At 33.5% G+C, this 15826-nt stretch overlaps 2 protein-coding genes across 2 annotated transcripts; both read right to left on the bottom strand.

Moving 5' to 3' along the window:
• Positions 1-1762: 1762 nt before the first annotated feature.
• Positions 1763-3645, bottom strand: ACD2 (accelerated cell death 2 (ACD2)). The gene is made up of 2 exons (XM_086565048.1): positions 2996-3645; positions 1763-2566 (listed from the first exon to the last, which is right to left on the bottom strand). Exons 1-2 carry the CDS (start codon positions 3380-3382, stop codon positions 1958-1960), a joined length of 996 nt encoding a protein of 331 aa, XP_086421174.1. The 5' UTR covers positions 3383-3645; the 3' UTR covers positions 1763-1957.
• A 132-nt stretch (positions 3646-3777) lies between these two features.
• On the bottom strand, positions 3778-6847 carry LOC147492228 (cold-regulated protein 27-like). The gene is made up of 5 exons (XM_086565049.1): positions 6692-6847; positions 5651-5857; positions 5290-5563; positions 4740-4852; positions 3778-4427 (listed from the first exon to the last, which is right to left on the bottom strand). Exons 1-5 carry the CDS (start codon positions 6728-6730, stop codon positions 4269-4271), a joined length of 792 nt encoding a protein of 263 aa, XP_086421175.1. The 5' UTR covers positions 6731-6847; the 3' UTR covers positions 3778-4268.
• Between the last annotated feature and the right edge of the window lie 8979 nt (positions 6848-15826).

Raw genomic sequence — 15826 nt, 5'->3', positions numbered from 1 at the left:
TATTCTTAGAATATTAGTCAACAATTCTTTCTTTAGTTATTTTATTTAATCAAAAAAATTAATAATTATCATTTGAGGAGAATCACTCTATTCATGAGTAGACATAGAAGATGAAAAAAATCACATTTTAAATCACATTTCCTATTTATTTCGGCAAATATTTTAGATTTTCTCTTTATATTTTGACAATGGCAAATTGGTAAGTCTACAAAAATTGAATTTCAAAATATTATAGACACGTGTTGCTTCTTCTTGATTGGGAGCAAGAAAAAACATAAAGGTGAAACTGACCGGAGTTAGTTGTAGGTTCATAATTGGATAGATGGCATCAACATTGCAACGACCGGTTATTGCATAGCCGGACTCTTCTATAAATATCGATTTTCTTTCAGAAATTTTGGTATCTAGCTAGGCTGTTAGTTCGTGCAGAGGAAAACATGGGCTTAGTTTTATCACTTTTATGTATACCCCATTCATTGATTTTTATGCACGTTCTCACTATACAATAGGTGTGTATTTGCAAATAAAGGGCCAATGCTCGAGTAGGTCTTTTAGAACAGAAAATAGTTACAAAATGTAATGGCGCCAACATCTGATTATAGGACTTATGATGTATTTGGGACATAACTCAGTTAATATTCAAATATGTCTTAAGAAAGAGCAAACCAACACCAATGCATGGATGTGAGATCGAATCACAAATACCTTGAATTTGAGAGATTCATTAAGAAAGCTACTTACATATTTATAAGAATCTCAACTAGCCATTCTCTATTTAATATAAACTAAGAGATCTTACTTGCAGGAAACATAAAACATGCTAACAAAAGTAATCTGAAAACGTAGGTTTCTTGATTCAACATGGTATTGAAGACGGAGAGCTTTTATTCCTCCGAAGTAACTTGGGTTTATAATGCTCACACACAACATCAAGCAGACCACCTTGGACAAGTTCGTCAAATTTCAACAGCGTATCTTTTGTTTCTTTGGCATTAAATCCTCTCGAATGTTCTTGATTATCTCTAACATCGATAATTACTTTTGATTCTGGACTAGACGGCGGATTCGTTAGGACTTTCTTCTTTTCATCTGATGTGAAACAAAATTTCTTTCTAAGCGATTTAAAACGAAATTTCTTGATGGAAGCAGCGATCTCCATGGCTTTCTAATTTGAACAAAGTAAAAAGATTGCTTCCAATGTCTAATGCACATCCTTGCAATATATTTATAGTAAGTACTTGAATCGGTCTGTTGTATTAGAATCCCAAAAGTATTAGAACTTAGAGTTTAGAACAGAGATTGTATATATTGGGAGTGGTTGTGAACAAGTCCTTGGGTCGAAGTCGAACAATATTCATACCCGCAGGCCGCAGCATAAACCTAAAAAAGCGTTGTTCATAACACTAGTGTTTAACCACAAACCAAAAACTAGGGGGAGGCTACCCTGGACTGAAGCCAATGTTTGCATATCATCTTCTGAACTTTAAGTCTATATATATGTATAAAATCAAACATATGTCGCGCTTAATACTCTGCAAAAGTAAAGCTTTTGGAAATTACTTCACCAAATTCATCAATATATGAGGACCATCCACAACCGTCAGGATAGTTTCAAGAGATATTCCATATATAGTATGAGCATTTGTTGAAGCTGAATGGAAAATAAGCACAGTACCTAGTGTGTGGGCGACCATTTTGAACATTATGTATGTTCCAGGATTATTGTGCAACAATTTAAGAGTGATTCCATGTCACAGGAAAATTTTCAAACCAGAAAATCAGGTATATAGCCACTTCAACGCACTTTTGAGTTGGATGCATTTCCCCTCACATAGAAACATACAAGAATTTTGTTACAATCAACTGAATCAAGTACATTTTACAATCTCAGCACAACTTATGAAACACGAAATTAACCTAACAATATTATGTATGCACTGACTATCTCAACCCTTGATCACGCCTTGAAATATTTCTCTAAAGGTTCAATAACTCGATTGGCAACATCTTGACCAAACAATCTTGGTAATCCCGAGGCAAGATCAATATCCAATGTCTTCTTATTAACCAAAGCATCCCTCTTTTCCAAATCAATTATTTCTTCTTCCATCAATTCTCTCTTACCATATGCACACTTGTACAGCCAAATGTCCAACATTTGTTTAGCAACTGGGCTCACATGATCACGTATAACTTCATCAATCCGACCCGACCCTGTTGGTCCACAATCAATACGAATCGAAACAGCTGTGGGTGATAAAGCACAACGGATGTAAAGAGAGGATGGCAAGTAAGGTCGGGTTTCGGGTATTTTTTCGAGTTGCTGTCTTAAATGGTCCAACTGGGTATCCATGTAGAAGGTGGTAAGGTAGTTTGGGTTGAGAATGAGGTCCTTTCTATGGGGTAAATCAAGTAGGAGAATGAGTGACGTTGGACTACTTTGTATGAATTCCAAGAGAAAACGTGGTGCATCAGTTTTTTTGTTTAAGTAGGCTGTGAGAGTTGTAATGTTTAGTTCTCCTGTTGGTAATTTACTATGTATCCAACTTCCCAATATGAAATCCACCTAATCAATGGAAAAAACATAAGGCATCAAATTTTGTTACACTGGATTTGCTTTCAGAAATCTCAGTCTCTAGCTAGCCTGTTCATTATCGATGTGGTGAAAAAAATGCAAATACTTCATCCATAGGTCATAGATGCACATGGGCAATTCGGCAAATGCAAGTGCTTCCATTTTAGAACACAAAAACAAAAAAAAAATTATATGATCACTGGAGACTTCGCAATCGCAAATCAAATGTTGTCCTCTCAACTTGTACTAAGATCTAACAATTTGATCGGAATTTTGATCAAGCATGCGCTGATGCACTGAAACTAATCAAGGCTAAATTTGTTGGACTTACGTCCAATAGAAAAGCCCAAAATAAAAGTGTCACTAGGCCCAAAAATCACATAAAAGGACTACAAAGTAACCAAGAAAGTAAGGAAGTACCATGGAGTCTTCATTGCCGGATTGGATGTGAATTGTACCTTGCGAACTCCCACTCTCGTTCTGAAAATATTGGACATCTGGTGGTAGGGAAGGTGGAAGTAATTGAGAGACGAGGCTTGTTTCTATCTTTGATACAAGCTCCAACATCAAATTTCGATGTGGAGTGGACAAGTAAGGAAATTCTAAGAATCCTGGACGTTTAGTTTGTGCGTCCATGGATGATGATGAAGATGAGATGCAAGTTCTAACCATTTTAAAGTTAGACCTTCTTGATGGAGGAGCGTAGGAAGAGAAAGGTGGTTGCAAGAACTGTGGAACCAGAACAACCATTTGAGTGTATTTAGTTAGCTCACACTCACTAGTGCAAATATGTGGCTTATATTCCATGGCCTCATCATTTAGTAAGTCAAGTATTACACGCTTGTCTTAGAACTAGATAACAAGTACTTTGACCGTGTGGGTTGTGGAGGTGTTGAATATCTTTTGAGGTTTTTCTTCGTTGAATTATGCAACTTTAAAAACCATGCTCTTATGTGGAAGCGTCCTTCAACCCGGACGCTCAGCTGCTCAATAGGAAATATATTGTATCTTGATTTCTTTATCATCCAGAGTTTCTCATATCAGTTTTGTTATGCACATGGCAGATGGGCATTTGGCTCATTGAACACCCTAGCTACAAAACAGGATAACACATGAGAACGGCAACAACACTAAAAAAATGTTTAACGCTGTTGGTCGGTTAGCCTTGACATAGGACACATCACAGTGCAGAAGAAAGAACAAAAATAAAACCATTAATTTCATTCCATCGCGAATACCAGTCTCGTATACAGTTCCTCAAGCTCAATGAATATCAAAATGCTACAGACTACAGGTAAGAGCAAAAATAAACACATCTATAGTTCAGTCGATCATTAGAACTTAACTGAGAAAGGACACCCTTGCATCCCTCTATTGTTAGCTAATCCTGTGAAGTGTGATATATAGCCGTATGGCTAAATCAGATCATCCTCTGCTCTATACTCAGACACCAGCACTTAGCAGCATTCATATCACTATGAAGCATGAACAGTACCTTCTTTTTTCCTTTTCCTTTTCACTTTTTCTTTCTTGTTTCCTTTTTCATTTATGAACAGACTCCTGCCTGATTCTACAGTACAACTTATAAAATTGCATGCAGGGTCAACAATTGATGCAGCTCTCATTGGGGTGCAATGTTTTAGGGGGCATAATGCAAGGCTTTCCATACCTTGCTTTCAAGGTTAAGTAATCTTCATTGATCATCTTTTCGTGCCAGTTGATACCCAGATTCTGAGGAAACAATGTGACCCACGTTTTCAGATTCTTGATGGGTGGAGGCAAGTTTATTTTCCACGGAAAAATAAGTCTTGCAGGGATCCAGGTTCACAGGAGAGATAACGACTGGTACAACCTGAAAGCATACATAGAAAGAGAATATACTGAAATGGCACTCCAACAACTTAATTAGCGCTTTTCAGCTGTGTATGGATGTGTCAATTTACAGTCTCATAAAGCAATCAACCGAAGCACCTTACATAAAGCCTCCACTAGTAGTGTGTTAAGGCCCGAATATGCAGAAACAAAAATTATGATGGAGATTATATTGAACGGTCATGTATATTGTATAGATTCTCAAGGAGAATAAACTACCTAGCCAATTTAAGCAAGACGAAATTGGTATTGACTATTGAATCTACTGCTAACATATAAAACCACGCATTACCTGATCTTTGCGTGAAGCAATTTCAGACAGAGTCTTCAATCTTTTTGTCTTGCACAAACGCCTTGAATGCTCAGGTTCTTTGGCTTCATCCACAAAGTTCTGACCCGACATCTCTGCAAAAGTCGACTAGTCGTAAAATTTTAACATCAAAAGTAGAAGGTAGAAGTGCAAAATAGCACGATTAAAACTGCAAAAATAGAACTCCTGTTTGAACGATATTTTGTCAGATCACTTGGTCAAAAGAGATGCAAAATCAGTTTTCTCACTTTCACACATTTTCCTATCGACCACCCTTATGAACCACATCTGATAATTTCTAACAAAGAGCAGAAGAAAGAAAGGGGAAAGGGGGAAAAAAAACCAAGTAATGATGGGCAAGCAGAGACTTCAAAAGTCAGTTTTTGGGAAGACTTTATAGCTTTGCAAGATCAACTAGGGATCCCATAATCAAAGTCACACATCGCTGAAATAAGATGACAAGTATACTTTGAGCATGACAATAAGTGCACGATACTTTCATGAGACACAAGAAATTAAGTAGGAAGCTTACCTTTATAGCTGAAGACAAAATTCTGACACGACTCAGATGGAAAAGCAGGTGATTCACTAGGAAGCCTTGAATGTCTGCCTGCATTGCTTAATTTCCTGCACGGTGCACCACTTTTTGATAGATTGACCATCGTTGCTTCTTGAAGTTGTTTCACAGACCTCAAATGCAGTCTTGGATTTTCCTGATTTAAATGAGACTCCTTTGTGAATTCCAATCCATGCTGAGCTCCTCCAAAGTTAATCTTTTTCCAAGACCTGATTTGAAGAACCTTGAACTGGAAAAGGAAAAAGGCTATTCTAGTTAGATACCGGAATGGATATATCTAAGTACTTTGAACAAATGAACAGTAGAAGTTCCATGCCTGTCCTGACTTATGAGTCTTTGCTTTTGATTGCGCAGATGAGCTAGAAGGCTGGTTTTTTCTTCTTGACCTCCAACCTAACAGATCTATGGCATTGTACTCATGGTTGTACAATTGTTTTACAAACGATGCTTCCATCGAATCCAAGTACAAACTGTGTTTCTCATCCGTCCATGCTGTAGACAATGACTCTTCTATCCGATTGACCTGATAGGAACAGATTATACAACAATTTCAAAAATCAAAAGGAGAGCAACCAAAAAAAGATATATATATATATATATATATATATATAGCAATGCAAAATGGCATAGTTCTGGAAAACAGACAAGAAAGGGGAGCAGAACATGATAGAAGAGTTGGTATTTCAAGATAATAACTGGACTCGTGTAACCAAAAGAATATAAGGCATTCATCAAACCAATCAAGAGAAGAGTAGATAATATCTTCTATCATCTGGCTGACAATATATTGTAAAAAATTCAGGACTTGTACATAAAAGCTCCCATAGTTAACAAAAACTCAAGGTTGGAGTAACAGAGAGATAGCTCTGTGAATTCAAAAAGGTTTCGCTAACCCCCTGAAAGAATCAAGTTTATCCTTACGGGAAGTGGGAATCTAAAAATACACAAGGTCTTATATCAGACTATAATAATCTTCTCAGTCATGACGAGTACAAAACTGAGCTCCCTCAGATATTGGCTTGTCATGTTACTGCATTGCATCAATAGAAGGATGATAGATTGAAGTGCTGTTAGCATACGGTAAAGAATTTAAGTTGTTACCTCAGGCTTGGGGCTACATAGGGTCTGAATACTAAGAGTGATATCCACCACTCTAAAATTTGGGATCTAATTGATTCCTCCATCCAACAATACTAAGGGCAATAGATTTTAATAATCATAAGTCTTCTTTTTGAAAATTTGTTCAAAAATGTAAATAGATTTAGAAATCATAAGCATGAGTTGATCAAAGTATATCCAGCAATTAAAGATGAACAATATGTGAATATCTATCTATCTAATTCAACCCAAATCATACCGAGCTGGAAACTTCTTCTTGGTCACAAAGTCCAGACATGCCGGAGTATTATATTTGTCAGAAATGAAAAACTTATTCCGTTGGTGAAGAGAAAACAGGAGAGGTATAAATAAAGTACACACTTTTACACGTGTAATGCTGTCCAACTTTATGCCATGTCAGCTACAGGTGCCCATAATATCTAGATTTGCATATCCTAGATATTTTTCATGTCTCAAAATTTACTTTTTTATTACGTTTTATAGTGACTGAACTTGTGTTTTTTTATAACTAGATTCTTTTGCTTTTTGTTTACTTGCCAAAGTCTTCTGTAGAAACTTAAATATTTCACGCCTAATTAATATATAAATTATATTTTTCTTGCCGAATTAGATATAATTGGATAAGTTCAACTGCCTAATGGTTTGATTGGTCCACAATATTTTCACTAGTGTCACCTACATTTTTCTACCGCATATAAATATCATTTTCAAGGAGTTTCATGTGTTGGCTGATATTTGGTTATTTAGCTTTTGCCCCACTTTATATATCATATTATTGTTTGGCTCTCTTAAGTTGGTTTATTTGTTTTTTGCTCCAGTTCTAATAGTTGATTGGATCAATTTTAACTGAACTGTATTATATTTTTAAAATGGCATTTTTGTCCTTCACGTGACGTGCATGTGAAACTAGTAAATATCAGTTTTGTTTTATTTCGATCTTGAATTCCAATATAATTTTGTTTCATTAGTTTCGATTTAAAAGATTATGTGGCAAGTATCTAAAGGGAAAGATCAACGATTTGGATGTTAGTTTTTATATATCACGATAAGGTGTTAGTTTATAATTAAAGTACTGAAACTACTAATTAATAACTGCCCTAATAACAGGTTTAGGGTTACTTGCAAAATTTGGGATTTTTTTCCCAATTACAGTTTATTTGTAAAATTGAACATAATTTAGTCCAAATTATATCATATAAATTGAGATTTTCATCAAATTAGAGTTCTATTGTGCATATTGTATATAAATTGGGCCCAATTATATGTAACAAATTAGAGCTTTCGTCAAATTATGGTTATATTTTGCAAAGTGAATACTATGAAAGTCTGTTAGACGGTGGGATTAAAATATATTTACAAAAATTATTCCATTTAAATATATTTTTGTTTTTTTCCTTCTTTCAACAAAACTTTTAACCCCTCCTCCATTAATAGACTATAGGAGCAACATTCAAAGCTTTGACGGCTAGTTATCAACAACTGTTGGATGCCAATCTTGAGATTTGGACACGTGTAAATTTATTTTGTTTTTAAAAAATGGTTACATGTGTCACATGTGAAATATATTTAGCAGTAATAATATACAGACCTACTTAATCAAACTACTAATAGTAACTATTGATTTACATAAAGATACGTGTCTGTGTATATTACGTTATCCAAATAGTAAGTCGCAATAATAGTTCTGAAAAATAGGTCCATATAGCACTAAATTTTTTTTTTTTTTTTTTTGCTATAACCATATAGCACTACTCGATATTTAGGCCATTAGAAAAATATGAGGAACAAAATATATTGTGGCAGTTAAAGTTGACCCAGTCAACTAACAGAATAGGAGCCAAAAACGAATAAACCAACTTAGAAGAGCCAAACGCTAATATCTATATCTAAAATGGGACCAAAAGCTAATAAACCCTTTGCATTACTGTTAGAGACAAATTAGATTTGGGGAACATTTCATTGTGTATAGTTGCAAAACTTAGGACCAATTTTTAATATTATATTGGTTAAACATTTAGAAACTCAATAATATAAACTGCCAATATAAATGAGATTTTACGAGCCGATTTAGATATAATTGGATAAGTCCAACTGCCTAATGGCTTGATTGGTCGACAATATTTTCATAAGTGTCACCTACATTTTGCTACCGCACATAAATATCATTTTCAAGGAGTTTGATATGTTGGCTGATATTTGGTTTTGAATTATATCAAGGCAACTCTTATATCAAAATCTAAAAAATCTAAAGTATCTTGTACTTGCAATCTGTTAAGATTTTTTCTTGAACTATTAGGTGCATGTAGGGTACACAAGTCAGTGAGTCACAATGCTCTATTAAACTACAGCAGCTTCGTCAAAAGGGTTGCATTATTAACAACAAAACTGTTCAATGTTATTGAGCACACGCGAATTGTGAAACATCTTAAAAATAGGATAATCTTAAATTCACTCTCCCACCCGAAATTTGTTATTACATTTGTGTCCCAACTTAAAATCCATATTTTCTAAGAAATCACTTCCCATTAAAAATAGTGGTAACATCTTATTGCTCTTCACTAACTAGTTTGCACCATGCAACTCTATACACTATCAAAATACACTCTCTTTCTCCAATTATCTACATCCAATTTAATTTTCCTTGACTCAACTCAACTCAATTTTTTTCTACTTCTCAACTCTCAATACCTCTATATTTTAACTCTCATTTGGAATATGTATCATTATCCAACTCTCAAATGAACGATTTATCGCAATACAAATACCCACATCTCAATGTCGAATAAATTGAAGATTATATGATGTTAGAAGAATCAATTGAACATGAAAAAAAAAAAAATTGAGATTAATGTAATTGAAATTGCCTAATGGAATTGAAACTAAATGAATTACGATAGTTTGAATCTTAGATTTCAAAATAAATTTTGTGTAATCTTGATGTATGTGCTATTTTGATGAACGGTAACACATTGTCGTAAAATACCATAAACTACGGTAACGGGTTGTTGAAACATAACCATAAATTACAGTGTCAGGTTACCATTTACCAAGTAAATATACAACAAATAGACACCGAAAATTCGTAAACCATTCGGTATCTTGTTGTTGTGTTGTCAAATTTCAATATTTAAATATTTCATCATCTATTTGATAATAATTTGATTAATAATTAGCATATTTTAACTTATTTGTAGTTGTTTTAGGTGATAACTTAGTTCCAACAAATAGAAAATATTTAGGTTATAATTTTTTATTTTCGAATTGGTAGCAATTGTACATGTCTCTAGGGTTTGAATAAATATAGCTCTAACTAGACTTTGAATCTAATATCTAAATTTTTACCAGCAAATTAAAATTGAATTATATAATATAATTTAAACCCATTCTCCAATCTATAATAAAACGTTTAGGTTATAATTTTTTATTTCGGAAAGGGTTTTAATTAGTACAGTTCTAACGACACTTTAAATCTAATATCTAAACTTTTACCTACATATTAAAATTGAATTAGACGATATAATTATTTAAATTAACCCGTTATCCAATATATAATAAAACGTTTGGGTTGTAATTTTTTATTTCAGAATTAGTAGCAACTTATTTATGTTTAGGATCTAAGGTTTGAAACAGTACAGTTTTAACTAGGGGTGGCAATGGGTCGTATGTATTGGGTCGGGTTCATGTTGTGTCATATCTGGGTCATGTGTTATGAGAGCAAATCCAAATCCGACCCAATTATTAATCGTGTTGAGTTTGTCAAACCCAAACTTAACCCAACCCGCCTATATAACTAGTTACCCAACAGGTGACCCACTAAGCCAACGGGTCAATTTCAAATCAGTTTCGGATTGGATTCACAAACAACCTATATGTAAAATATTTAGTATTTTACGATTTTATTTATCAAAAAAAAAAAAAAAAATATATATATATATATATATATATATATATATATATATATATATTAATTCTCAAAAACCATTCATAATTCAATTACATATCAATGAAAATTGAATAACGAAACATGTATTTATCGAATGAATCAATATGACGGCTAATCCTTCTCCTTTTAGTCGTTTATTTTAAGTTGTTGGGATAGTGAGATTTTAAAAGATAATTCATTTCTCTTAAAACAGGTTATACATATCACGGGTTGATGACCCGACCCATTAGACCCGAAAACTAATCGGGTCTACCAACGGGTTACTTGGGTTAACATATGTGACCCTAACCCAACCATTTATTTGACGAGTTCGGCGGGTCAACCTTTAAATGACCCAAAAGCCTTTTTTTCTAACCCAAACCCACTAATTTCGTGTCAGATTCGTGTCGGGTTAGCGGGTCGTGGCCCTAGACTTTATTTGAATCAATTTAACATCTAAATTTTTACCAACAAATTAAAGTTTTATTAAATGATATAATTTAAACCCATTTTCCATTCCATAATAAAACATTTTGGTTATTATTTATGATTTCAGAATTGATATGTAGCAACTGTACATATGTTTATGGTTTAGCCAATACAGTTTTAACAATAATACAACTATATTTTGAAAAAAAAAAAAATCAATACAGTTCTAACTATATTTTGAATCTAGTATCTAACATCTAGTATATTTGGAAGTTAATATTCATTGTCTAATCTAACACCTATTTTATTATTATTTTTTTAATTTGTAATGGTATCAAAATTTGAGATTCCTCGATATTCCCAATTTAGAGTTTAGGGTTTAGGGTTTAGGGTTAGACATCTCGATATTTCAATATTTCAATTATTTTGATATCTCGACATCCGAAATTGAGTTTTCATTTCGACCAATTATTTCAATATCTCAAAACAATTTTGATATTTCGACCAATTATTCAATAATTCAATACTATTTTAATATTTTGTCCAATTGTTTTTATGAAATTTCGAAATCAATTTATTCTCTTTTTAGGTTGATTTGAATTTCTCTCTCAAAATCAAACTCAAAACTCATTTTCAATTTTTTGGCTTTCCACTTAAATTCAAACCCAAATTTTAGCCATTTTTCTATTTTCTTTCTTTTCCCACCCTCAAATCTACTTCTCTTTAAACACTTCTTCTCCATTCCTAATATGAAAACTTACAAAAACTCAAAACTATGGGAGATGGTGAGCATGAAAACTCACCCAATCCACACACTTGCAAAGTAATTTGTTTGACTTATCTTCTCCACTTCAATTGTTTTCTTTAAGTTAGGTATATGTGTAACTATTTTTCTTTTTGTTGAATTTAAGTGTAATTTAAGCACATTGAAAGCTTACATTGGAATTGGAAGTGGAAGTTGATAACATATGTCATGGGTTTGGGACAAAAGCTATTGTGAAAGGGAAGGGGAAAAAATAGGAATCATAGAATATTGTAATCTTCTCAATCTTATGTTAATTTTGGTAACTGGTTACTATTTTACAAATACAATTTCCAGCAACTGAACACCAAAAGTTTGAACAATTTTCAGCAACTAAATATCATTATATTTATCAAATTCGTAACTGGATACTGAAATTGAGTTTTAATTTTGGTAACTGGTTACTGCTTTACAAATACAATTTTCAACAACTGAACACCAAAATTTTGAGCCATTTTCAGCAACTAGATACCATTTATCAAATTAGGATACGGAAATTGGGTTTTAGTAACTGGTTACCACTTTCTAACTACAATTTTCAGCAACTGAACACCAAAAATTTTAGCAATTTTCAGAACTAGATACTATTTATCAAATTAGCAACTGGATACCGAAATTGAGTTTTAATTTCAGTAACTGGTTACCGCTTTACTATTACAATTTTCAGCAATTGAACACCAAACTTTTGAGCAATTTCTCAAATTAGGGATACCGAAATTGAGTTCTAGTAACTGGTTACCGCTTTACAAATACAATTTTTAGCAACTGAACACCAAAATTTTCAGCAGTTTTCAGCAACTAGATACCATTTATCAAATTAGCAACTGGATACCGAAATTGAGTTTTAATTTCGGTAACTAGTTACCGCTTTACTATTACAATTTTCAGCAACTAGATACCAACATTTTTCGGCAACTAAACACCAACATTTTGAGCAATTGTCAGCAACTAGATACCACTTTACAATGCACACCACTTAATGCTTATATTTTATGGCAAAAGTGCATAAAATAAGTCTTAAAGTTATAAGAAAGAAAACTGACGTTAAATTATGGAAATGCTGAAATCTACATTTTCAACCAGAGCCATACTACAGGAATTAACATCACAAGATCAAGAGGTATAGTAACTTACAAACTCATGCAAGACCAAATAAGCATAAACCATGGGACATAGCTTACTCCAAAACATCAATAGATGATCCAAACTTTATGCAAAAAAAGGTAAAACCCTCATCACACCAAGACCATTAACTAAGTTAAACCGTTGAGTTTTAATTTTGGTAATTGGTTACCGCTTTACAAATACAATTTTCAGCAACTGAACACCAAAATTTTGAGCAATTTTCAGTAACTAGATATCATTTATCAAATTAGCAACTGGATATCGAAATTGAGTTTTAATTTCGGTAACTAGTTACCGCTTTACTATTATAATTTTCAGCAACTGAACACCAAAATTTTGAACAATTTTCTCAAATTAGGGATACCGAAATTGAGTTTTAGTAACTGGTTACCGCTTTACAAATACAATTTTCAGCAACTGAACACCAAAATTTTGAGCAATTTTCAACAACTAGATATCATTTATCAAATTAGCAACTGGATACCAAAATTGAGTTTTAATTTCAGTAACTGGTTACCGCTTTACTATTACAATTTTCAGCAATTGAACACCAAAATTACGTTGGTAGCCCTTCCAGTTACTGACAAAGAACTGTTTCTGACAAGCAAAACCTTGGTAGCCCTTCCAGTTACTACCAAGGGAGTACTAACATTACCAGGGAGGTTCACAGTTCAAACACATAAAAGTAAAGAATGACAGATCGAGAGTATGAAAAGTAGCACATTGTGGATTCATGACAATCAAAAGAACAAGATATCAAAGATTTGCTTCCGAACTTCCCCATTAACAATTTCCCAAAATAAAAATGATATTGCTTTTACTGCTATACATCCAATGCATAACCAAAATTCCAAGAAAAAGCTATTACATCATTTTCAACAGAACAAGCACCTATAGGAAGCTATGGAAAAAGTAGAAAACTTGCAGGCACTGATACATATAAGATGAAAGTAAAAACATCTTGGAGCACTGTTGCACTGAATGGCAAAAATATGAACTGTTTACATCAGCCAAAAAACTTGAACCCGAACAATTTTACTCCATGTTTACAAAATATCCATAACTTATGTAGAAACTAGAAACAACAAAATATCCTCCCAATAATAATAGAAATCCATCGAATCTATAACTGCAGAAACTAGAAATGCGCAACTACAATTAATTTTAAGTCCTTCAGTTGTCTTCATCATCATTTGTACAAAACTTCTTCACCATCATCTCTATCTTCTTCCTCTTCTTCATCTTCGTCTCTATCATTTGCTACGCCCTCATTCTCCTCATCAATAACAATAATTGTCAAGTAAGAAAGTTATTACAAATGTCAATTTAAAAGTGAACCTTGACATAATCATATCGTAAAGACTACAACCCGAAAAATGCAACTCGGTCAAGAAAGAAAGCCTATTCAACACTCGTAGATAATTCACACTTAACATCGACATATCCACTTGATTCATCCCAAGGTACCTCAATGAAGCAAGACTACATAACCACCGAAGAGTATCATCTCTCAAAGCTGAGAACTATGAAGAAACATCAAGATATTGCAATTCATAAATATTTCCAAGGTTGTGAGGGACTAGATATAGGTGGGAGTGGGAGCTACTATATGTTTCAGTTATACTTTGTGCAGATCATATTGTACAGCTCAACAAGCAAACACTAGTATTTTTCAAAAGTTGCAATTTTCAAAATTCCAAAGTGATAAAAAGTTTTAACTCCAACAATATCACTACACCAAAATGTTTTTATGAACAGGCTAAATGTAAAATCAACTTGCCACTTCGATTCTCAAAATTGGGTAAGTTCAAGTTTAAGTACGTACCATCATCAATATTTTGATTGCGTCAGTGTTAAAGCCCTCTGAAAGTACTCCCGCTTCTCCGAAGGAATTTCACCTCCTCCAGAAGACATATCGACTTCTAATAGACAACCAATTTCATTGACAATAGCATTCTGCAAAACATAAATCAAAGTCACTTCTAACCTTAAAATAATCTCAAACTAAAAATAAAATCAAAATTAGTTCAACTACATTTGAGCTTACCCAATCACAAGGAGGTGGTCTATATAGGGTAATGTAAGGAGCGAGATCACAAGGGTTAAAATTCACAAGGTAAGGATGACTGATCGCGTTATACCACTCCAAGTACGTATCCACACAATCCCATGGAATTTGAGAAAGAGGTACTCTATTCTGTACTGGTATAATATAATGATCCCGACACTCCCAATACTGGTTCACAATTCCCGTATTAATTTTTCCAGTTTTGTTTTTTGAAGATGACAGAGATTGAGACTGACGGTATACATTGTTGAATTCCAAACTGACGCAACACCCTTTCTCCAAAATACACCTCGTCGATGTCAAAAAACCAAACCAGCCATGATTTAACCAAACCAGCCATGATTTTTCAACATTTCCTTTCTTTGTATTAAGCATAACCAATGATTATTGACGTTGAGGAAGAAAATGTATTGAACTACGGGTCCAATGTACCATTCTCTAGGATAAGCTATTACGTTGAATATTTGAATTTCTATGGCAGAACAGCAGGTGATGGATCCAAGTAGACAACAAAAAGGTAAAGCACCAGTACACCTTAATTAAGTAGACACTAGTTCCGGTTAATTTTTTCTAGTAAGACTCCAAATTTTGTCCTCCTAAGAATAGCTCTTTCCAATTAACAAGTCAAAAACAAAGGGGAGAGAAACTAAAAAGTAATAAAAAAAAAACGGTACACCAACCAAGCACCTTTTATTTTCAATTCCACACTACAAGTCGATTATGTTGCATTTGTTTTACAACTAAAAAAAAATAGACAAATATAGAAAAAATAGATCGATTTGGGATTTTGAAAGACTTACCATTAGTAGAGTATTGGAGAAATATCCAACAAGTTCAGAAAAGAGAGGAAATCAGAGTATTGGAGTGATAAAGATGCTGCAGATGGAAGGAAGAGGAAAGCCAGTTAACTGGAGCATGCCCCTCTAATTTTTTTCTGGACCAGACGGTTTTCTCTTAACCTAAACCGGTTCCCAGATTGGAGAATGCCCTCTTAGGAACCGGAGAGTGTATTTAAAAGAACCCTAAA

This window comes from Coptis chinensis, chromosome 6, assembly GCF_015680905.1.
Source record: "Coptis chinensis isolate HL-2020 chromosome 6, ASM1568090v1, whole genome shotgun sequence".
In the NCBI taxonomy this organism is placed as follows: Eukaryota; Viridiplantae; Streptophyta; class Magnoliopsida; order Ranunculales; family Ranunculaceae; genus Coptis; species Coptis chinensis.
Note: the sequence above shows the minus strand (reverse complement) of the source record. Positions and strands in the feature narration are given on the sequence as shown.

What these genes read in the sequence shown, in the direction of transcription:
- LOC147492228 (XM_086565049.1), bottom strand. Translation starts at nt 6,730, where the DNA reads ATGTCTGGACTTTGTGACCAAGAAGAAGTTTCCAGCTCG. An exon ending in AAGAAGAAGTTTCCAGCTCG is followed by an intron (nt 5,858 to 6,691) that starts GTATGATTTGGG and finishes TGTTCCTATCAG; the next exon opens with GTCAATCGGATAGAAGAGTC. An exon ending in TTGCTTCACGCAAAGATCAG is followed by an intron (nt 4,428 to 4,739) that starts GTAATGCGTGGT and finishes GTATGCTTTCAG; the next exon opens with GTTGTACCAGTCGTTATCTC.
- ACD2 (XM_086565048.1), bottom strand. Translation starts at nt 3,382, where the DNA reads ATGGAATATAAGCCACATATTTGCACTAGTGAGTGTGAGCTAACTAAA. An exon ending in CCGGCAATGAAGACTCCATG is followed by an intron (nt 2,567 to 2,995) that starts GTACTTCCTTAC and finishes TCCATTGATTAG; the next exon opens with GTGGATTTCATATTGGGAAG.